Here is a 22,684-nt window from a genome sequence, read left to right as displayed (position 1 = left end):
AGATGATGTACGCGCATACCATCTCGGTTACGTGCGTCGTGTCGCTCGCTCCGGCAGGGAGGCTCCGGCACGTCGCCGCAGCTCTCCGCCAGCAAATCGACTGTAAATCACACGTGCCCAGCATGCTACGGACCTGGCGGTAGGTCAGAAGCCGACCTCTCGCGGGTGCCAGGGCGACCCCCACCCCGCGTCCGGCGGACCTTCGCCCCCCCCCCCCCCCCGTACTGCACACCCAGCTGGACCTGACGGGCAGCGAGCACCTGCGACATCATCCACCTTCACAGCCGATCATGCGGCAGGCAGGTGGGCGTGGCACCCGTCGCCAATCTCCAACACAGCCGAATCTGCACGGCAAGCGGATGACCGGAGGCGCCCGTGGCCGGCGCCCTGCCGGGCCCCGCCCACCGGCTCGGGGCCCCCTGGGCTGAGCGCGAACGTGGCTGCCGAACGTGCGCTGCAGCACTGGGCTGTGCTGGAAGGTGCGTGCAGAGAGGTTCCAATGTGGAGAATATGGCGACAAAACATGTTTTGGCAAACGCCTAAATGGTTGTGTGGGGAGTAATCTACATAGCCACAATCAACTCAACAACTCGGAACAATGATAATCACTTCTCATCCTGTGCAGTTCTGGATTGTAATCTGTCCAGCAACGAAATAGCTAACAGCTACAACCATGCTACTAAAATATGCCGTGATTTTCATCACATTGTCCATGGAGTCAGGCCGTATAGAACCATGGAACGATGGACGCGTTGGGCACCTTTCATCCGCCATAAACATCACTGATCAATAAACACAACTATCACTGACTGACAAACTAATGTATACTGTGTCCCTGTTATCTGATCGCCGTTTGAAAACCGCACCGACAATGTACCAGCGTGGAATGCAAAAAGCAGAATATCGGACCGTCTTCTCCAGTCACGTACCTCTACCAAAAGCAGGGCACAAAACCTCCCGGCCGATTGCTTGCCCCATCAATCACCATACCAGCCCAGGCATGCACCACCGTAGACGCGTAACGTAACGCCTGCCGGGCCCTCAGGCGACCCTCAACACCACGGCACCGCCGAGCGCGCTCACAGACCCCGCGACGCGCGCCGCCCGCCCATGGATCGACCCGAGTGGCCACGGCGTCTGCGGTCGGAGCTGCCCGGCCAGACACCCGCACCGCTCCGGAGCCGGGCACGAGGCCCGCTCTCCACAGGGTCACAGGCGCGGCTGTGGCCCGGTCCCGACACCCGCACCGCTCCGGAGCCGGGCACGAGGCCCGATCTCCACAGGGTCACAGGCGCGACTGCGGCCCGGTCCCGACACCCGCACCGCTCCGGAGCCGGGCACGAGGCCCGCTCTCCACGGGGTCACAGGCGCGGCTGCGGCCCGGCCCGACACCCGCACCGCTCCGGAGCCGGACGCAAGGCCCGCTCTCTACGGGGCCACAGGCGCGGCTGCGGCCCGGTCCCGACACCCGCACCGCTCCGGAGCCGGGCACGAGGCCCGCTCTCCACGGGGTCACAGGCGCGGCTGCGGCCCGGCCCGACACCCGCACCGCTCGCGCGTCGGAGCCGGACGCGAGGCCCGCTCTCCACGGGGCCACAGGCACGGCTGCGGTACCCGGGGACAGAACCCTGAGCACATCAGAGGTTGGACTTGGAAAGCATCAGCTGCTGCATGGCGTTCAGGCTCGCCTCCACCCAGCCGTAGAACTTGTTGACGTCGCACTCCTGGCTGCTGACGAAGCCGGCGATGTTGATGTTGAGCCTGCCGAAGAGCGGAGCGCCACGTGAGACCATCCCGACACCAGCGCGGCCACGGAGCGCAGTAGGGGGCTGGACGGCACCGCCGCCAGCCGGGCTCCGTCGTGGCACGCCCGCTTGCGCCGATGGCTCGCCAGACCGACATCGACCCAGCTTCCAGGGCGCATCATGACGGGCGATGGGTGGGTCTGTCGCGCCCGCCTGGTGACATTTCAAGTGCTCGCGGCTGACATACGTCAGCTTTTGCCACGCGGCGATGAAGTGCTCTTTTCAAGCAAGCGTTCAAAGGGCACATCTAATTTCCCAAATTCAGCATGGCTGGAAGTAACATCACGGTGCTGGATGAGATCAGTCAGATTGGTGCCAGTCAGCTGGATAATCACGAATTTCCCCAACGCAAGTGAATGTGGGTAGAACGAGGAATTTAGCAGACGTCATGGCATACTGCCTCCGTTCACCAGGCATTCAGCAAGACTTGACAAACATAAGCCGTCAAAACGAACACTCCTCATGCGAGCCTCAACTGCGCAACGCCTGCTGAGCAAGTGCGAGCGGCTCCCCGTCGACCGCCTAGCTGTCACCCGGGTACCGCGTCGGGTACCGAGCAAGCTGCCGGGGTACCGCGCGGTGCCCCGGCAGTCGAGCACCGGCCGCCGAGGCGCAGGGTACCGGCGCGACGCCCGAGCCCTCTCCTGGTGCGCACGGCGGCGCCGATCCGACGGCGAGCACCCACCGGTCCGGCTCGATCGAGTAGAAGCAGCCGTAGCCGTCGCGCACCATGGCCGCCGTCACGCCGAAGCAGGGCGTGTAGCCGGTGGTGCTGGTGGACAGCACGAAGTTGCCGCTGCCGCCGCTGAAGGGCGGCCGGCACCGGTGAGGGCCGGGACCGGCGCCCCAGGGACCGAGAAGGACAGCGATCTGACCCGTGTCGGCCCTCCCACACGTTAACATGCACACCTTTACACACAACCGGATGGCGGATATCCTCGATACGTACCGATACTTTTCAGGTTACTTGGTTTCGCCTTTTTCCAAGAACTATTTTGCAGTGAAGACTCCCGTGTTCATGGACATCAAGAAACAGTGCGTACATTGTTAATAAACTTAGCGCTCGTATTGTATGTCGACTCCCATGTAGCCACCACACAGCGCAATGATCATAAGATCAACAGCCCCACCCCTCCCACCGAGCACACTCCACCTCGTCCGTCGCCGCCTGACGGCTCGTCGCGCTCCCAGACTCGCCGGGGGGAGCCCACCTGCGCTTCCACATGGGGTCGGTGAAGATCTCCGGTGTGGGCAGACCGGCCTCAGCCGCCTGGATCTGCAGGCCCAGCAGGTGACGGTCGCAGCCGTGACCTTCGGCCGCCTGGCGCGCCAGGTCCGCGTGACGGTCCACCGCCGCCCGCAGCAGCCGGCGACGGTCGTCCGCCTGAGGGGAGAGGTCAGTAGTCAGAGACAGGTCCACCGCCACCCGCAGCAGCCGGCGACGGTCGTCCGCCTGAGGGGAGAGGTCAGTAGTCAGAGACAGGTCCACCGCCACCCGCAGCAGCCGGCGACGGTCGTCCGCCTGAGGGGAGAGGTCAGTAGTCAGAGACAGGTCCACCGCCACCCGCAGCAGCCGGCGACGGTCGTCCGCCTGAGGGGAGAGGTCAGTAGTCAGAGACAGGTCCACCGCCGCCCGCAGCAGCCGGCGACGGTCGTCCGCCTGAGGGGAGAGGTCAGTAGTCAGAGACAGGTCCACCGCCGCCCGCAGCAGCCGGCGACGGTCGTCCGCCTGAGGGGAGAGGTCAGTAGTCAGAGACAGGTCCACCGCCACCCGCAGCAGCCGGCGACGGTCGTCCGCCTGAGGGGAGAGGTCAGTAGTCAGAGACAGGTCCACCGCCACCCGCAGCAGCCGGCGACGGTCGTCCGCCTGAGGGGAGAGGTCAGTAGTCAGAGACAGGTCCACCGCCGCCCGCAGCAGCCGGCGACGGTCGTCCGCCTGAGGGGAGAGGTCAGTAGTCAGAGACAGGTCCACCGCCCACCCGCAGCAGCCGGCGACGGTCGTCCGCCTGAGGGGAGAGGTCAGTAGTCAGAGACAGGTCCACCGCCCCCGCAGCAGCCGGCGACGGTCGTCCGCCTGAGGGGAGAGGTCAGTAGTCAGAGACAGGTCCACCGCCACCCGCAGCAGCCGGCGACGGTCGTCCGCCTGAGGGGAGAGGTCAGTAGTCAGAGACAGGTCCACCGCCGCCCGCAGCAGCCGGCGACGGTCGTCCGCCTGAGGGGAGAGGTCAGTAGTCAGAGACAGGTCCACCGCCCCGCAGCAGCCGGCGACGGTCGTCCGCCTGAGGGGAGAGGTCAGTAGTCAGAGACAGGTCCACCGCCACCCGCAGCAGCCGGCGACGGTCGTCCGCCTGAGGGGAGAGGTCAGTAGTCAGAGACAGGTCCACCGCCACCCGCAGCAGCCGGCGACGGTCGTCCGCCTGAGGGGAGAGGTCAGTAGTCAGAGACAGGTCCACCGCCACCCGCAGCAGCCGGCGACGGTCGTCCGCCTGGGGAGAGGTCAGTAGTCAGAGACAGGTCCACCGCCACCCGCAGCAGCCGGCGACGGTCGTCCGCCTGAGGGGAGAGGTCAGTAGTCAGAGACAGGTCCACCGCCACCCGCAGCAGCCGGCGACGGTCGTCCGCCTGAGGGGAGAGGTCAGTAGTCAGAGACAGGTCCACCGCCGCCCGCAGCAGCCGGCGACGGTCGTCCGCCTGAGGGGAGAGGTCAGTAGTCAGAGACAGGTCCACCGCCACCCGCAGCAGCCGGCGACGGTCGTCCGCCCGAGGAGGAGTCAGAGGGGTCAGGGAGTCCAGAAGGGTCAGAGGCCGCCTGCGGGAGCCGCCGGCCGCCGACCATCGCCAAAGAGAACGGTTGGATGGCTGGAGTGCTACCCAATGCTGGAAGGCGGTAGTCAAAGGGCAGTGGTGGTTACAGTTCGCAGCAGAATACAACTAGAAATGGGTCCACGTGCAACATCCAGGGAACCTTAAAACCGAGGCCTGATGAGCGTGCAACTCATGATCCTGATATACTCAACATCAACAGAGTAAACGCTTCTAATGGGCCGCAAAACTCCACTCAAAGACATAAAACGCACACGGATGGCTGAAAGCAGTACGGGAAGGCGATCGAGATACTATGCCTCTGCAATCTCCCGCTCTGCGCAAGGCCCAGGCGGGCGGGGTGCCACCCAACCATGTCTCACCAGGGCCGAGTCGGAGGTCATGGCCTGGCACCAGGCCAGCGCCTGGGGCGTGCACGAGCGCACCGTCTCCGTGCGCGCCTTGTAGAAGCGGCGCGTGGTGGCCGTCTCGTACGTGGGCGCCGCCCTGGTGGAGGGAGTGAGCCGTTGCAAGCGATCGGGACGCCGAGCTGGTGAGTGGCACCCCGGTGGGAGACGTCAAGCGGAGAGGCACAACGGAACGTCACAAAGGAGGAGAGGAGAGAGGACACTGCGAGAACAGACCAACAAACCGAGGCGATGGACCTGGTCCTGCCGCTCCTCTGACCACCGGTGATAACCTCCCTCCAAGTTCCTCGGAGCTCGCCGTTACCTCCTCCAACCTGTTCCGAAATGAAGTGATTTTCGGATGAGGTTGGAGGCTGTGGTGGACTTGAGCGGCGCAGATCGTTCAGGTGCCTTTTTGCTCCCATTTTTATCACGCGACAGAAACAAGGAACTGGCGTGTTGGTTAGCTGGAATAGGTTATATTCTAAGTACCTCTTATAGCTTCATATTAATATTCACAGTTGCACATATTCAAGACTTTGCATGTAACTTGTTTTCAGTTACCCTTCCCTTTCCATTTGTTTGCCGTCTTCTGTGCAAAGTGACGCCCCATAAAACAGCCCGGCCAGCTCGCAGCCATCCCTTGACCCCACGGCGACCCCGGCCTGCCACCGACCGTCCGTGGCGCTGGTAGTAGGCCAGCTCGCAGTCATCCCTTGACCCCACCGTGACCCGCGCCTGCTACCGACCGTCCGTGGTGCTGGTAGTAGGCCAGCTGGAGCGCCATCTGCACGAAGGCGTCCGGGTGGAAGCCCTGCGACTGGATCCACAGCTTGCCGTAACAGGCGTAGCGCCGGCTGATGATGGTTACGTCACGCAGCTGCCGGTGGGGGCCAGGTCAGGTTCGGTCAGGTCAGGTCAGTTCACATGGGGAGGAGACACGACTGGATCCACAGCTTGCCGTAACAGGCGTAGCGCCAGCTGATGGTGGCAACGTCACGCAGCTGCCGGCAGAGGCCAGGCCAGGCCAGGCCAGGCCAGGCCAGGCCAGGTCAGGTCAGGTCAGGTCAGGTCAGGTCAGGTCAGGTCAGGTCCGGCCCGGCCAGTTCACATGGGGAGGAGACACGGATCAGGTGTGGCGGGGACCGATGATGACGTCATGCAACTGCCGGCTGGACAGAGGTCAGGTCAGGTCACACGGGCAAGATACACGAGACAGGTGCAGCGGCCACTGATGATCGTGACATTATGCAGCTACTAGTAGGGCAGAGGTCGGGCGCGGTCAGGTCAGATGGGAGGAGACACGGAGCAGGTCCAGCGGTGACTGATGATCGTGACATTATGCAGCTACTGGCAGGGCGGAGGCCGGGCCAGGTCAGGCCAGATGGGAGGAGACACGGAGCAGGTGCAGCGGTGACTGATGATGAAGTCGCGCAGCTAGCGGTGGGGCGAACATCGACTCAGTCCCAAAGGCACATGAACTCAGGAGGGCGAAGGGCAAGTACGTGACGGGGCGATGGGACATCGGGTTGGGGATATGGGGACATGGGATATAACATAGGGAGGGGTGGCATTCCGCCCCGCACTCACCAAATGCACAGGGAAGAGTTCATCGACCAGATGAGTGGGCAGTTAGCGACCATGAATGACACCAGACGATAAAGCAAAGGGCGCAGCACTGCTGGCCGAGAGACGCAAGCGAACTCAAGCGGATGACGGATGGCAAACGGTTGTCAGTATTTCAACGGGAGAAATCGCGGGCTGGGAACCAGGTCAAAAAGTGGGGAGCCAGAGAAAAAACTGATCGACAAGAGGTGAGCGTCACCTGCCATGGGAAGACACTAATACAACATATACCAGATAGCCATGGATTCAGCTCGAGGACCTTTTCAACTAATAAACCACGCAAAAAAACCAACAACAAAGTCCGGCAGAGCACCCGCATGGAGGAGCTGTCAGTGCTGGACAAGCCGGCATGGTCCGAATGCATTTTGTCATACACCGCCTTTCTTCTCTCATCATTCTACCCTATGCCACAAACTAAGCTCAACGTATGAAACACACACAACGCCGCCCGAGAGTGCTCCCCCAACACAGCTGTACCCCGCACGTACCAGCGGCAGGGTGACCTCGCGGGCCGCCTGCACGTCGCGGCGCACGCGCTCGTCCACGGTGAAGACGAGCTCGCGCGGTCGGCAGAGGTAATCGCGCGGCGGCCGCACCAGCCGACCGTGTCGGTTGAAATCCAGCTCCTGCAGGTGGCTGAACCAGCCCTGCGTCACCAGCGTCATGGCGTCCATGGGCGAGTGCTGCCGGCAGGGGTGGGCCCGTGATGGCGCGAGGACGGTCGGGGTCGTCAGAGGGGCGTGTGCCGCACCAGCTGGAGCGGCCGGCGCTGTCAGGAGGGCGCGTGCCGCACCGGCTGGAGCAGCCGGCGGCTGTCAGGAGGGCGTGTGCCGCACCGGCTGGAGCAGCCGGCGGCTGTCAGGAGGGCGTGTGCCGCACCGGCTGGAGCAGCCGGCGGCTGTCAGGAGGGCGTGAGTCACACCGGCTGGAGCGGCCGGCGGCTGTCAGGCCTGGTGAGCGATTCCAGCGGCAGCGGAGAACGGAGGCAAGGTCAGACATCGGAAACGCCAGGCACTAAGTACTAGGCACGAGTCTCCCTAGCCAAACACACCAATCAGTTAATAGTGCCATATTTCATCCTCGAACGCCGCAAGCGTCGGCGATACAGATGCTGTTATCCGCAAGCTGCTCTATGAAGGCTGTTATCTGTTATCTAGCGCAGGAAACTGGTGGTAAGTGAGCCCTTGACTTGCATATGGTTTGCAGCTGGGACGAGCCGCAGCAGACCGGCCTCACTTCGCGGCTCAACCATCCTACATTGGACGCACAAAAAGCTACTGCATGCCACCAGCCGCCGCTACCGCCGCCGCCAGCCTGCCAGCATTCGCGCCGCGCCAGCGCCCCACTCACGTCGCAGTAGTTACCGCCGTAGCCGTCCGTGTAGGCCACAGCCGTCATGCTCTTGTCGGCCCAGCGGCTGGCGCCGTCGCCGCACAGGTTGAGACGCAGGCAGTTGTCGCGGTCGACGCCTGGCTGCGTCTCGAGCACGGCGTGGCAGACGGCCGACTCGACCACCTCCAGCGCGGCCGCGTTCGTTGCGCTCAGCTCGCGCAGGTACGTCCGGTTCTGGAGAGGCGGCGGCGCGTCGGGACCTTGTGCGGTGCAGCTTTGCGTCGCGCCGAGCAATAACGTGCCGATCTGCCTCCCTCTGGTACGCGCCAAGCCGGCAGGCCCGCCTACCCACCCGCCCATCCCGGTGTATCCACCCTGGCTCACCGTCAGCCAGCGTGACAGCAGACCAGGCGAGGTATGATGATGATTTGGGCTTTGGGGCGCACCGACAACAATGGTCACATGGCACTCATCAGGCGAGGTACGCGCGTCATCGAACACTGTCACACCATATCACCGGTGCTACCTTGTCCGCGGACCTTTCCTGCCCGACCGACCCAACACCCAGCCCCCGGTCCTTTTCTCTCAGCCAGACCGAGTGACACCGGCCCCACTCAGAGCCGGACACAGCGCCCCCCCCCCCCCCTTCCTCACTGGCCCACCGCCGCCTCCGGCCGACCCACCTCTGCCCAGCGCGGCCGCTCATCTGCGGTGAGCGACGCCAGGCCGGGCCCGGCGACGTGCCTGCACCGCTCCCACACCCGCTCCAGCACCAGCTGGTACTCCTCGATCGTCAGCGGCTGCTCCGTATCCGGCTCCAGCAGCGCGCTCGAGTACAGATGGCCGTTGCACAGGATCACGAAGTGGGTGGGCGTGCAGCCCTCCGACTCTGCGGCGAGAGGCGGGACTGTCGCGGACTGAACGCTCGAGCTCGCGGGCGCCGGGCGGCACGCGAGAACCGCTGTGGACTGCACCACTTCGTCGGCGAAGATGGGATCAGCCCGGCAGTGGCCTTCATGACTGATACTTTACGGAGTTGATTTAGAGGAAACGAAGCTTCACACAGCATCGGCTGGGTGGACATGCAACACCCCTTGCCTTCCACGTGCCATACAGTGCAGGTCTGGTGACCGCCAAAGTACAGCTGGTGTCGTATCACGAGCGGAACCGCATGCCACATCCGGCTAAGCCGTCCTCCATCTCCACAAGCGTCACATGATCCACAACTGTCGGCGTGTGTTCACTTGGGCAGGGAGACCCCCGTCGCACGCCGCCCCTTCCACCCCGACCGCTCAGCGCCCCACGACGCGGCTGTCAGACCGCCGGCAGCCAGGTCAGCCGGGCCCGGGCGCGCTGCCCACACTCATCGGCCTGGCGGTCCTGCCCGCGGCTGTGGCCCAGCCCCTGACCCGCCGCCGCCGCCGCCGCCGCCGCCGCTGACCGGTCTGGAACATGGCGCGCACGGTGTCCTTGTGCCGGCCGGGCAGTCGGGTGGTGCTCAGCAGGCGGCGCCACTGGTGCATGCTCAGCGGCACGCCGTCGCGCGTCCGCTGCGGCGCCAGGCGCTCCCGGCGCAGCAGACACCAGAACGACGCCACACCGTACAGGTAGTGGGCCAGGTACTGCGCGCAGGAGGTGCCGGTCGTCAGTCACGGCGGCGGTGCGGCCATCCGGTGAAGGGGAGCCGACACTGGACGAAGCAAAGGAATGGACGACAAGTGGCAAATCGGAAGGCGATGACTAGGGGAAGATTGGAAACGTTTCATGTGCAATGGAAAGCGAACAACGACGCCATCCGACAATGTATCAGTACGGCAGTACTATGATGCTATTAGTAAAGAACATAAAACACCTTGCACTTACCATTCACACCCTCACCAAATGCTCGCCTCCCGTGCCATCGTCAGCCCATAACGAGCAGCCTCACGCCCAAATTCACCACTCCCCCATAGAGGCATTCGCTCCCCGCTGCACCACTCCCCCGACGTGTCGGCCGGGCGTACCTTGCACTGTGTGCCGGGCCCAGGCGGCCACAGGCTGTCGGTCAGCGTGAACGGACCAGCGAACGCCAGCGACGGCGTGATGGGCTCGCGTTGGTACAGGTACGCATAGTCGTTCCACCAGTGGAGCATCTGTGGCCGCGCACGAGCGGGTAGGTCACCAGCTGCGCCCAGCACTGTACCCCAACGGGCCACGTCGACTGGGATACGAGAGGCGCAAGCTCGTCACAAACTACAGCCGGTGCGCGCAGTGGCCTGGTTACCGCCCCTACCCAACCCATTGTACGTACGGGTCTGGGAAAACTCGAGTGTACGAGTGCGCGCCGACCGTACTCAAATGAACAAACTGTCAATCCCTGACACATTACTAAAATGTTACACAGTAGCCAAACCCAATTGTCAGGTACGTTTCAGTCCACAGAAGGCACAGCGTCACTTGCTCCTCACCTCGTGAACCTTATTGCACACCGATGCACGCGCTTGCTAGTAGAGCATGGCACAGCCTCCCAGCGAAGACAAGGCCACAGGGTCAGTGCACAACCAACGCACCGACGGATGCCTGACGCGCCGCACCCACCCAGTTGCGCGTGTGTTTGTTCCTCTCCAGCAGGCCATCGTGGAGCCGGCGGCCGACGCCGCGCTCGAACTCCTCCACGATGCGCCGCGTGTTCTCATACTCGCGGCTGCTGGCCACCGGGTACACCGACTCCAGGTACCTGGCAGCACGCGGCTCGAGGTCCGCTCGTGGCACACGCAGACAGCGACAGTGAACGGTGACAACAGAGACGTCGTGCATGAGACGGCATGCGTACTCTGCGTGTGAAGATTGGGGCTTGAGAAACGTAGCTGGTTTCGTCGTCCGACTCGGGACCCACGGTGCATGGAACTCAACCGAGCCTTTTGCATCGACTGAACAGTCCAGGATGGCTGCATTTATCCACCGCTGGCTGGGCCATAGGGCGAACGAGCTTTGTTGGCCCAAGGTTGTTACCCACAGAAACATTGTTAGAAACAACAACCGGGTCACTGCAAGGGGATCGCAAGGGCGTAGCTCTCGACAAGCCACTAACGTGGAAGTAGGAACATGATCAATGCAGTGCTTGGAGCCCTCTTTTAGGGGGCACAGCATATGCCACCAAACCCGCAACTGACAGCCACATTACCATATTGATTCTTACATCCACACCACTAGCACCAGACGCATCGCAGGGAACAGATGTGGAGGTACCAGAGGTAAAGGGCAACGCTTGCCACCAGCGCCGACGCGGGACCGCGCACGCCCACTCACTTTTGCAGCGTCTGCTTTAGCGGCGGGATCGGCAGGCTGGGTAGCTGGTCATCGTACTGGAACGTGCGCTCGTTCTCCGCGACGTACGTTTTCTCAGCGAGCCGCGGAGGCGACTTCATCTGGGTGCCGGAGCCGCCGTACCAGGTCTGTGGGCAGGCCATCGCTGTAACGGGAGCTGATCTGACCTCAGGTCACGGGTCATCGGCCATCGAGGAGCCGTGCCAGGTCTGCGGGCGGGCCGCCGCTGTCATGGGAGCCACCCTCTGACCACAGATCAGAAGTCAATGGCCACCGAGGAACCACACCAAGTCTGCGGGCGGGCGGCCGCCGTGGCGAGAGCTGATCTCTGACCTCAGGTCACGGATCAGCCTGGTCCGCGGGCGGACCGCCGCCGTCGCGGGAGCTGACCTCTGACCTCAAATCATGGGTCAGTGGCCACCAAGGGACCGCACCAGTCGGGGAGCGCGACAGCCTCCGCCAGGTGATGACGAGGGGCGTGCGCCTATGCGAGCCCACGAACAGCGACGGAGACTTGGGTATGTGAACACGAGACTGGCCAGAGGGCGGAGTCACGCGTTCAGCCAGAACTCCAGGGTCGCAGCCAGGGCGCACCGAGCAAGCTGCCAGCCGTGAAGCCTGAAGACCCACAAAACTCGGGGAATGTAAGGATTGGTGGACAACGGGGGAGAGGTCTAAACTCAGTAAGGGCAAGTTGATGAGTTTACTGAGTGACGTCATGCACTCTGACGTCACTAAAGGAAAACAAAAGGCCTATGGATCGAGCGTTTGACGAAGCCCGCTCCCATTTACACAACACCGCTAACGTCGACTCATAGACCTTTGGCAGGCTACACCGTACCGGGTTCCCACACCGGTCCAGCCGACAACACCCGCGTCCAGCAGGCACCGAGCCAGAAGCCCACCGGCTGAAGCACAGCCCCGGACGCCGCGCCATGCGTCCATGCCAACGGGCGGCAAACGGCCCCAGTCAACACCCAAGCCAAGAAGGGACGCAGCAGTCACGCACCCCCACAGAGTACCGTACCATGTCAGCTGTGGCGGGACGGTGCAATCGGAGCAGAACCCCAGTCAGGTCACACTCAGGCCCCTAACGGGCGGCCACTTGGACGGTACCAGCGATTCAGCATGACCCATCCCCGACCTGACCTGACCATGGCACGGGGGTCACCGCAACCGCTCCCGCGAGGGCCGTCGCTCGAGTGGACCGCCGACGAGCCCTGATCTATCTGAGCTATCGCGCGGGCGCGGCGAGCGGCTGTCACTGACGTCCGATACCGGAGATTGGTCAGCGGAGGCGGCGTCCTCTCAACGGTCCGCTGATGAGGCAGGTCAGTGCTCGCTGTCACCCGCGGCCTGCTGCCGAGGCGTCACCAAGCGCTGTCACCAGCGGCCTGCTCCCGAGGCGTCACCAATCGCTGTCGCCAGCGGCCAACTCCCGAGGCGTCATCAATCGCTGTCACCCGCGGCCTGCTCCCGAGGTGCCATCATTCGCTGTCACCCGCGGCCTGCTCCCGAGGCGTCACCAATCGCTGTCGCCAGCGGCCAACTCCCGAGGCGTCACCAATCGCTGTCACCCGCGGCCTGCTCCCGAGGCGTCACCAATCGCTGTCAACCGCGGCCTGCTCCCGAGGCGTCACAAATCGCTGTCGCCAGCGGCCAACTCCCGAGGCGTCACCAATCGACCGAACACCAGCCGATCTCACCCGGCCCGCGGCCATCGGCTCCAGTGGCGGTGTTCGGGACCGGGGGTCGATGCGGGCATCGACAGGCAATACGACGAAATGACTGCACAAATAGTCGAACCTGGCGGTCGTGCCGCGAAGGCAAGTCGGCAGATTTGCCCCTCAGCTACCTTTCCCATCTGCGCTTGGGTGTCGTCAACGGAGCTGGGTTATCGTATCACAAATCCAGTCGATCATTGGTGTCAACGTCTTTTCAAGCAAGACCAAGTTCGCTAAATGTTTCAGATGTTCTCGAGGCAAGCGTCCGTGCCTCTCATCAGAACGCTCACTGAAGTCGGGCAGCGTGGCTTTGACCGTCGGCGTTAAGTTGCTTATTTTTTACATCGGCATATTCAAAGATTGGGCTGGAATGAACGAGGACAGGTACTTTACGACTTAGGCGAAAGTGCACAAATAATCGCCCATCACATGGCACACCAGCTACCTGGTTACGCAACCATAATTTTTCTCAAAAAGCCAAATGTTGCGTTGCGTTCAAACTCTTGCCAAGTTGGACAGTGTCTACGAAACTACTCAGTATGTATGCCTCTTGACTCAGGGGTACGGGGATGATTCCCTTATCCCATCCTCCTCGCTACGTCCCTAATATGAAGCAACGAGCCGTAATTTCCGACACCTGATAAAACCATCAGCAGCGCAATTAGCACCTCTGGCTGGACCCGGCGGTTCCAATATGGGGCGTTATCTGTTTGATAAGGATCCACAAAAAATAACGAGATAGCTACGATTGATTTTAGATTTGCGCACGTGGGTAACATGCCATACAACCCACAACCAAGTGGCATGGTGTTCACCTAGTACATTAATTACACCTGATAGGATGGTTTTGATGCGTAGTTAGTAATTAGTGCCGCCCGCTACCCTACGCGTCACCACGGCTACACAGAATACTACCACAAATATCCGCAACTACCCCACGGCACATCGCCTTCTAATGAAGGGCATCCAGCAAGCAAAAGTTTCACATCACGTGTTTCCACCAGCCGCCGTTCACAAACGGCGGCCCCGGGCAGAGCCCCCAAAACCGGCCGCTATTACCCCGGCGGCCAGTTTTCGGGGGCACCCGACAGCAAGAGTTACACCACTCACGGCTCAAGGCGGGTCACCTACCCACTATATCGTGACCCGCAGCATGCTGCCATCCCGCTGACCGCGCGGAAGTCCCCGCATTTGGAAGCGCGGTGCAGCTCGCAAGCGCCGAGCGGCTCATAACGACCAAGGTGGCATCGAGCAACTGTATGACCCCAGCCATCTGCGCGAGCTGCCCGAACGGACGGAAAGCGGCCGCCTCACGTCAGCCAAGCCGCCGGAGAGGGCGCGCCCCCACTACAACATGCAGGCGCGGCACCCCTGCGCCCCTTACGCCAGAAGCCGGCCGGACGGCTGACCGGGGACGAGCGGGTCAGGAGGGCGCGCCGCTGCACCGACGGACGCGGGGTCATGCGGGCCCGGCGATCCCCCCACAGCGAAGCAACCAACGTGAGGTATTTTGAAGCGTTCGGCACCAAATCGCGGTTTATCTTGCACGGTGGCGTGACCCCACAAGCAGGTTAGTACGCGTCCAGGTGGCGCCAGGCGACGGCAGCTGGCTGGTCTTTTACCGAGGAAAACGTGACGTCATTAAATCCAGAGGCGTGACGCCTGAGCACCAGTCTATGATGGCACGGCGGAAGCCAAGCGCGAGCTAATAGTACGCTCAGACCCGCGTGTGACATGGCCTGCAATCGGGGATCGGGTAATCACTGAGGGCAATCAAATAGGGGGCTAGAACATCTGCAAGCCTCAGAAGACGGTTCTATGGTAATGCAACAGGGATCCTGCAATTAAGACCATGACATACCTGCAACACACATATTCGTGATTGTCACAGGCTAACTTACCACCACATAATGACCGATGTAACACATCATATCCTTGCTTGAAGGGAATGTTTCACATTTGGAGATACTGAAATAAGCACCAGATATGATGAAACAAGTTCACATATAACTATTTGTAAACTTAGTAGAAAATACTGCTCTAGATGATGCAATATCTATGTTGAGCAAATATGCTGCCTGATATGTCATTACTCCAGTATGTCATCATACCTTGCACAACATCAGCTTATTGATAGCATTATGCCAGGAAACTGTGCTCATGAATGCCACATGTTCATGACCCAAACATAATATTTTTCTTGGCCTTAATTGTTGCATTGGTTTATGGAATGACAGGATACAAATAGCTATTACGATGTCATGATGCCAAGGTGACCTGAAGTACTCAACCCAAAAATGTCTCCCCCATCTTTGCATGTGTATGACTAAAAACTAGAGGGGGTTTTAGGTCTCAAAGAAGGGGTGGGCTATGAGCTCCACCCAATGACCTTTCAGAATGGATTGTTTGGTTCAAAACCCCATAGAAACTGGGAACACTCCCTTTAACAAATACACACATGTAACAACTTAACAAGCCAAAATGAGCTGGCTTTACAGGTCATGCTCCCCACTTGTATTGGGTTTTGAAATAAACTGGTCTTTGATGGTCATTTAGTGGAGTTCACAACCCTGCCCTCCTTCCACAGGTAAACCCTTTAACTTCTGGGCTGCACATCCTGAGATGTGCATGCTATTTCATAAAAACTATTTCAAGGACATTTCAGGAATACTGATGTCATAGCATTACCATTAACATCCTGTCCACCCCAAAGACCACACAGTATTCAAAGTGAGGAAGAATATTATCTATGCTCAGATCTGGTTACATAAGCACAACTTCAAAACTTACTGGACATCACTAGCACCGCCCTTAAACATGTTGAGCAGCTGGGCCAGCTTTCAACCACAAAGCATGTTTTGTGCTACATAATGTAAGAAGTTGGACATGTTTTCTTCACCTGCTGGTTAGTTACAGAAGTAAGACTTGTAATAGAGCAAGTAAGAATAATGTGATGAAATAAATAAATAATCAAGACTTGTGATGGAATAACCCTATAACTGATCAGGTGAATACATCTTATGCTTCTTACTCATTGATAAATATGTGAGAACACAACAAGAAAGTGCTAAAACACAAGCACATGAGATCTGGGGTCACCAACCACTTCCAGCAATGCATGCCATCCCTTGACCAGTTTCAAAGTAATACCAGAGAGAATTTTGCATGACTAGTTTGGCAGCACCTTGTTGCATATTATTTACTAGGGAGAAATTATGTTGTCTTGAGCAGCTTTTTCTGCTTAAAAATCAGCCAGGGTGTACTTTCCTACCTGACGTTGGAAAAAATCATTGAACACCCATTTGTCGTGTTTAAGGCAGGACATATGTAAATAATCCAAAACAGGTAGATTCATGCTCTAACCTCAATTTTCTTATAATTACGATGGCGAGCTCCCCGAGCGCCACACACACACACACGCAGCCGTGACACTGGCGCCATTACTGCAGGCGGTCACAACATTCAAGCAGCATCAAGAACCATAAAACTGTATGGGGCCAAGGTAACAAGAATCCATGAAATTTGATCCTCGATGCCAACCGGACAATGGGTTTGCAGGGGGATTGAGTGGGGAATGTAAAGCAAAATGAGAACATGCTGGCTAAATAAAAGCTCACTATACAGTGCCTATATATGGCATGAAACATGGATGCCAATGGGATGTTGGGTTTAAGGGGATATAGGGTGGGGAGGTTAGGTAGGTTAGGTTAGGTTAGTTGGGTTGGGTTGGGTTGGGTTGGGTTGGGTTAGGTTAGGTTAGGGTTAGGTTAGGTTAGGTTGTTAGGTTAGGTTAGGTTAGGTTAGGTTGGTTAGGTTAGGTAAGGTAAGGTAAGGAAGGTTAAGGTTAGGTTACTAGGTTTAGGTTAGGTTTAGGTTAGGTTAGGTTAGGTTAGGTTAGGTTAGGTTAGGTTAGGTTAGGTTAGGTTAGGTAAGGTAAGGTTAGGTTGCATTACATTAGGTTAGATTAGATTAGGATAAACTAATGTGACGATTGTATCCCTTTCAGAAACTAATGTGACATTTGTATCCTCGAAATAAACGAATGTGACATTTTTATCCCGATTTGCCTTGCGGTATGGCTGCTGTGACCTTACTAGGGGGGCTATCGAAAATCGGAGGAGTGCGTTTTGATCAGAATTAACGGCTCTATTTTTTCCTCTTTTATTTTTTCGAAAATCCAAAAATTGTAGAAGTTATTAGATGGCAAAGTTGGCCGATTTTCGTGTTCAAGAAACTTCAACGCCCGATTCCTCCAAGTTCCAATAAACTAATGCGACAATTATATCCTCGTTTGCACAAATTGTACCGAGTGGGGTACAAAAAATTTTCGGTAGGGAATTTGTGATGCAAGTGTATTAGTAAAAGATGCGCATTGTAAAGACAAATCGATCGAACGGTGCAAAAAATTTGATGTAACCCAAAAATTTAACGATATACATGGTTTTGAAAAAAAGCACAAATTGTACAATTTGGTCCCGATCCGGAAATAAGGCCGTAACCTAGGATTTTTTTTGCTTGCTTATACATCGTAGCGCATTGCTTCTTTTGGTTTTGGATTTGTTCCAAAATTATATTTAGTTTTTTTTTTATAAGCAAAAAACTTTTTCATTGTCTAAATTTTTTTTTTTTTTTTGAACGGCCCTACATCAAACTTGTTTGTATCATGCCCAGACTACGTTTCCACATTGGATGTGATATTGTTGCTTCTGTCTATGGTCTTTTTTTGTTTCTCTTTAAATATTGTACGCTTCCAAAAGTGGTTATATATTCATATGTATAGGGTTTCATGTCTTTTGTCTTTACTGGACACCTTATCATGCTAGTCATGTGCATGAATATGGTATTGGCAGAAAGCTTGTGACGCTGGCCATCTACTGAGAAGAAAAATTTTACAAAAATATGACATATAAAATTTGGTAAATTTTTCCCATGTTAAATCACGTAGTAAAGTGTAAATTTCAAACTTCTGTGGTGATGTCATGTTTCGAAAAAAAGTTTTGAAATTTTGATTACCGCTTAATATGGGTTCTGTAAGGACACCGCAGAAATTTGGTTGATGTAGGTTTGACGATGGTTGTTCCAGACGCCATCAAACACATCCATTTATTACCGTCATCTTGACCGGAATTTTTCTAAGTGCCACGCGTAACGCTATGGGGAAAACTACCTCGTTACAATCGTTGATGCTGTCTTTAAAAATCAACATATCTTAACGCTGAGAACAGTATGTTGTTGACAACAAACTAGCGCATCTTTTATGTTCTCAAAAATTTTCCCAGATTTGGTGCAAAATATGTCAAAAATATATTTTTTGAGTTTAAGTCTATATCATTGAGGTTGAGTTTTATTTGAGCAGAACCAAACTACAGCATGTCAATTGGAGTTCAATTGTGTGCAGTAAAACATACCTGAATGTTTTTGAATTTTGACATACATATGTGAAAAATTGTTCCAAAAATTTGTATATATATTTTTTTATTTTTTCACTGAAATGTTTTAATTTCTTCTGTCATTATAGAGAAATGAACGGGCTATTACATGGTACTAAGAATTAGTCTATGGCTTGCTTGGTTTTTAAGTTAGAGCGCTTCAAACTCTTGACATGCACCACCAAAAACGCCTGTTTTCACCGGATTTCTATAGTGCCACGCGTAACGCTATGGGGAAAACTACCTAGTTACATTCATTGATGCTGTCTTTGAAAACCAAGATATCTTAACGCTGAGAACGGTGTCTTGTAGACAATGAACTAGCGCATCTTTTATGTTCTCAAAAAATTTTCCAGATTTGGTGCAAAATATGTCAAAAATGTGTTTTGAGTTTAAGTCTATATCATTGGAGGTGGGTCATATCTGAGCAAACTCTGTCTACATCATGATATTTCACTTCTATTGTGTGCAGAAAAACATGCCTGAATTGTTTTTGATTTTTGTATACATATGTCAAAATTTGACCAAAAAATTTCTAAAAATTTTTTCTTAAAATTTTTATTTTTTTGTTTGATTTCTTCTCACATCATAGAGTAAGGAACAGGCTATTACATGGTACCAAGGATTAGTCCATGGCTTGATCGATTTGAAGTTTAGAGCATGTCAAACTCTTGACATGCACCAGGAAAAACCACCTGTTTTCACCGGATTTTTTCTAAGTGCCACGCGTAACGCTATGGGGAAAACTACCTAGACACAATCGTTGATGCTGTCTTTGAAACCAAGATATCTTAATGTGTGAACGGCATCTTGTAGACACTGACTAGCGCATCTTTTATGTTCCCAAAAAATTTCCAGATTTGGTGCAAAATATGTCAAAATATATTTTTTGAGTTAAGTCTATATCATGGACGTAAATTTCATCTCAGCAAAATCTGTCTACATCATGACAATTTCACTTCTATTGTGGTGCAGAAAAACATGGCTGATGGCTTTTAATTTTTGCATACATATGTCAAATATTGACCCAAAATTTTTCATATATTTTTTTAAAAAATTTCATTTTATTGTTTTGATTTCTTCTGATCTGATAGAGCAAGAAACGGGCTATTACACGGTGCCAAGATTTGTCTATGGCTTTGTTGGTTTTGAAGTTAGAGCATGTCAAACACCACCTGTTTTGCGCCGTCGTCGTCCAAACGTAACGCTATGGGGAAAACTACCCCATAAAAAACTACCTCCATATAATCGTTATGGTGTCTTTGAAATCAAGATATCTTAATACCGAAAACATCATCTTGTAGACAATGAATTAGCGCATCTTTAACGCTCGCAAACTTTTATGTTCGCAAAGTTTTTTCATCGCTATTTAGGGGTAACATGTCAAACAATTCAGAATCAGACTGAATAGGAGAGTTTAACACTGGGGATGAATGGGGTTTAAAACGGTCTTTACTTAATGAGCTGTATCTCCATGATCACGTAACCAAACGATGTTCTGAAACGGCGCTAGAAAGGGAATGACTGATTCTAGCCTCTGTCAAAGTATTAGCTTCCTGAACACTAAATAAAGTTGTCAAAACAGATAAGGAATCTTGCCTATATTTTGCTGCATTTTACGAATAGTTTAAACGTGTTTTCTCAGAAAACTAAGCGTCGGACAAAAATAGTCAAGAGACCATTTGATTTAGATCACAAGTTGCATCTAGTGCATTGGTCAAATTTTTGAAATTCATGAAATCCAAAAAAAATTATCGATATTATATGTTTTTTTAGGTTTTTTTGTTGTTTTAAAATAAAAGTTATCAAGTTATATCAATCTAATTGCAGATTCAAACTCAGCGTGTTACGATGCATTAGAAACAATGTTTTAAAAGTTCCCGCACATTCTAAAAAAATTTCAAATTTTTGGCAATTTTTCGAGTTTTTCAAAATAACTCAAAACTTTTTATTTTTATCATGTTAAAAGATACATCACCAGATGCGCCATAACATTCCGCGTAAAATGACGTGCGTTACAACAAAATCCAATAATTTTGAAAATCGGCCAATTTTGGTCTATATCAAATTGCAACACGTATATCTCTCTAACCAAATGAGATAAATTTGATTTTGATTGCAATCGACGCAGAATTAAATTTGAAAGTTTTGACGTCATATGTTCTATACCTGGTAATGGAAAATTTTGAACTACAACTAACTTTTTTCAAAAAATGTCAAATTTTTCAAAATTTTTTTTTGGGTGGGAAATGAAAGCTGTGTCCCCCTAGTGCGTGCACCAAGAGGGAGGTTTTTCTGTTACGATTTAGTATGTTTTATTAGCTGTAGAAGACCCCCTTAAACGAGGATAAAAATTGTCACATTAGTTTATTCGGGAACCATGAAAATCCAAATATTTGCCAAAGTTACCAACCGATATTCGATTTGTTTTTTTGCAACGTGTTGCTGAGCACAAGAGCTATCTTTTGCTGTTGAATGTTTTCGCATCAGATGTATAAAAAGTTGAGAAATTTGGAAAAACTTTTTCCCATAGCGTTACATGTGTTTGGTTTTTTGAGTTATCTCGGCCAAATGATGACCGATTTCAAAATTTCAAAAAAGGAAAGATGCGTCTTGACGGGGACATCGTTCTTTTTTTGAATCAAGTAAATCTGTTGAGTAGTATTTCTATACACTAACATAACCTAACGTCTCGGAAGGTGTTCAAAACATCAGCTCATATGCGGTCAACGGGGAAATGGGGTCGTATAGGCTTGCCGATTTCGGCATTAAAAAAAAAACTTTTTTCTGTCTAGGTTACGAAGGTTACGAATTGACATAAGGCCTAACCTAGGACGTTCTTAAACGTGTCAAAAAATCAAAACTCTAGCATATATGGAAAGTTGAAAAAAACTTAAAAAACGATTTTTCCAAAAAATGCCTTTGCGCGAACAGGTCCCCCGAAAAAGTTTTGAGTTAGGGGTTGAGTCTAGGGTACATGGTAGAGAATGACCGGGGCTACATTTTACTAATTGGGTTCATGACCCTAGGTCAACCGGAAGTGACCTAAAAAGACCATGTAAGAGAGGGATATAATTGTCACAATTGCCCTCGGCGAGGAGGATACAATCGCACAAAAAGGGATACAATTGTCACATTCGTTTAAGTTAGGTTAGGAAGGTAAGATAAGGTAAGGATAGGTTAGATTACATTAGGTTAGGTTAGGTTAGGTTAGGTTAGGTTAGGTTAGGCTAGTTTAGGATATGTTCTGGACCATTCTGGCCTGTGTGTTTCATAAACATACCTAAACGTGATAAATGATTTTCATTGCATTATTGTGTGACCTTGGTCCCCTACATTTTTTATGGCTCTTGATAAGCAGAAATTACAAACACCAACACAGTGTAATTACACAATTGTTGTGTAATTACACAACATGTAATTACACAAACAGAAACAGCGCTGGGGAGTCCTGGCGGGGCAGGGCTGTGCGGTGCTCGGGGGCTCGCTATCATATTTACTAAAAGTTGAAGATAGGGGCATGATTCTACCTGTTTTGAGATTATTTATGATATATTCCGCCTTAACCACAACAAATGGTATACAATTTTTTCTAGTGTTAGGTAGCAAAGTACACCTAAACCTAAAAATCTACCAGTAGTTATAAGTGAGCTTGTTTCATCACATCTCCCGCTTGCTTCAACAGCTCTGAATATTGCACATTTCCATCAAGCAGCACTGAGACCTGGGACATCCAGCATCCTTTATTTTACAGCAGCCAGAGTGAAGTTGTGGTGCAGAGTAGGAGGCTGACTTGTTCCTGATGGCCACTGCATACTGTTTAATTAAGCTGGGATTGCAAGCTAGAAGAACATCAAGATGACCATAATGCAGTATACATTGGTGAAAGTGAATGCACTATTACTAGTTTTGGCTAAATTAGATCTCATTTGGCCACCACTGAGCATCTGGATCAATGCCTTTAGAGAAATAATGCACGCATATTGGTCACCTCAAATCAAGGTCCATGCTGCACCGGGGATCCAAAATATGACGTGCTAGAATGCTGATACAGACAGGTACAAAGTAAGGGTGGCCTGAGGCTAACTCATAGCTGATGTTGCAGCATACTCCTGGTTTGATCCTCCAGGTTACTCTCGGTCAGTGGCGCGCACCAGCTTCTGTTAAGGAGGGAGCCCAGGGTCAGTCCTCTTTACCTTTCAGCCGACAGCGCCTCCGGAGAGCCGGCTTAGATCTGTAATGAGTGCTGTCTA

At 54.0% G+C, this 22,684-nt stretch overlaps 1 protein-coding gene across 1 annotated transcript; it reads right to left on the bottom strand.

The window, feature by feature from the left end:
* Positions 1-226: 226 nt before the first annotated feature.
* Positions 227-22,226, bottom strand: LOC119109273 (peroxisomal carnitine O-octanoyltransferase). The gene is made up of 13 exons (XM_037232868.1): positions 22,156-22,226; positions 11,261-11,406; positions 10,550-10,688; positions 9,976-10,104; positions 9,414-9,594; positions 8,656-8,861; positions 7,991-8,206; positions 7,129-7,323; positions 5,764-5,894; positions 4,991-5,114; positions 3,017-3,189; positions 2,491-2,610; positions 227-1,761 (listed from the first exon to the last, which is right to left on the bottom strand). The coding sequence occupies exons 1-13, from the start codon at positions 22,162-22,164 to the stop codon at positions 1,638-1,640; spliced, it is 1,893 nt and encodes a 630-aa protein (XP_037088763.1). The 5' UTR covers positions 22,165-22,226; the 3' UTR covers positions 227-1,637.
* Between the last annotated feature and the right edge of the window lie 458 nt (positions 22,227-22,684).

This window comes from Pollicipes pollicipes, unplaced genomic scaffold (genome assembly GCF_011947565.3).
Source record: "Pollicipes pollicipes isolate AB1234 unplaced genomic scaffold, Ppol_2.1 Scaffold_7231;HRSCAF=8579_pilon_pilon_pilon, whole genome shotgun sequence".
Classification (NCBI taxonomy): domain Eukaryota; kingdom Metazoa; phylum Arthropoda; class Thecostraca; order Pollicipedomorpha; family Pollicipedidae; genus Pollicipes; species Pollicipes pollicipes.
Note: the sequence above shows the minus strand (reverse complement) of the source record. Positions and strands in the feature narration are given on the sequence as shown.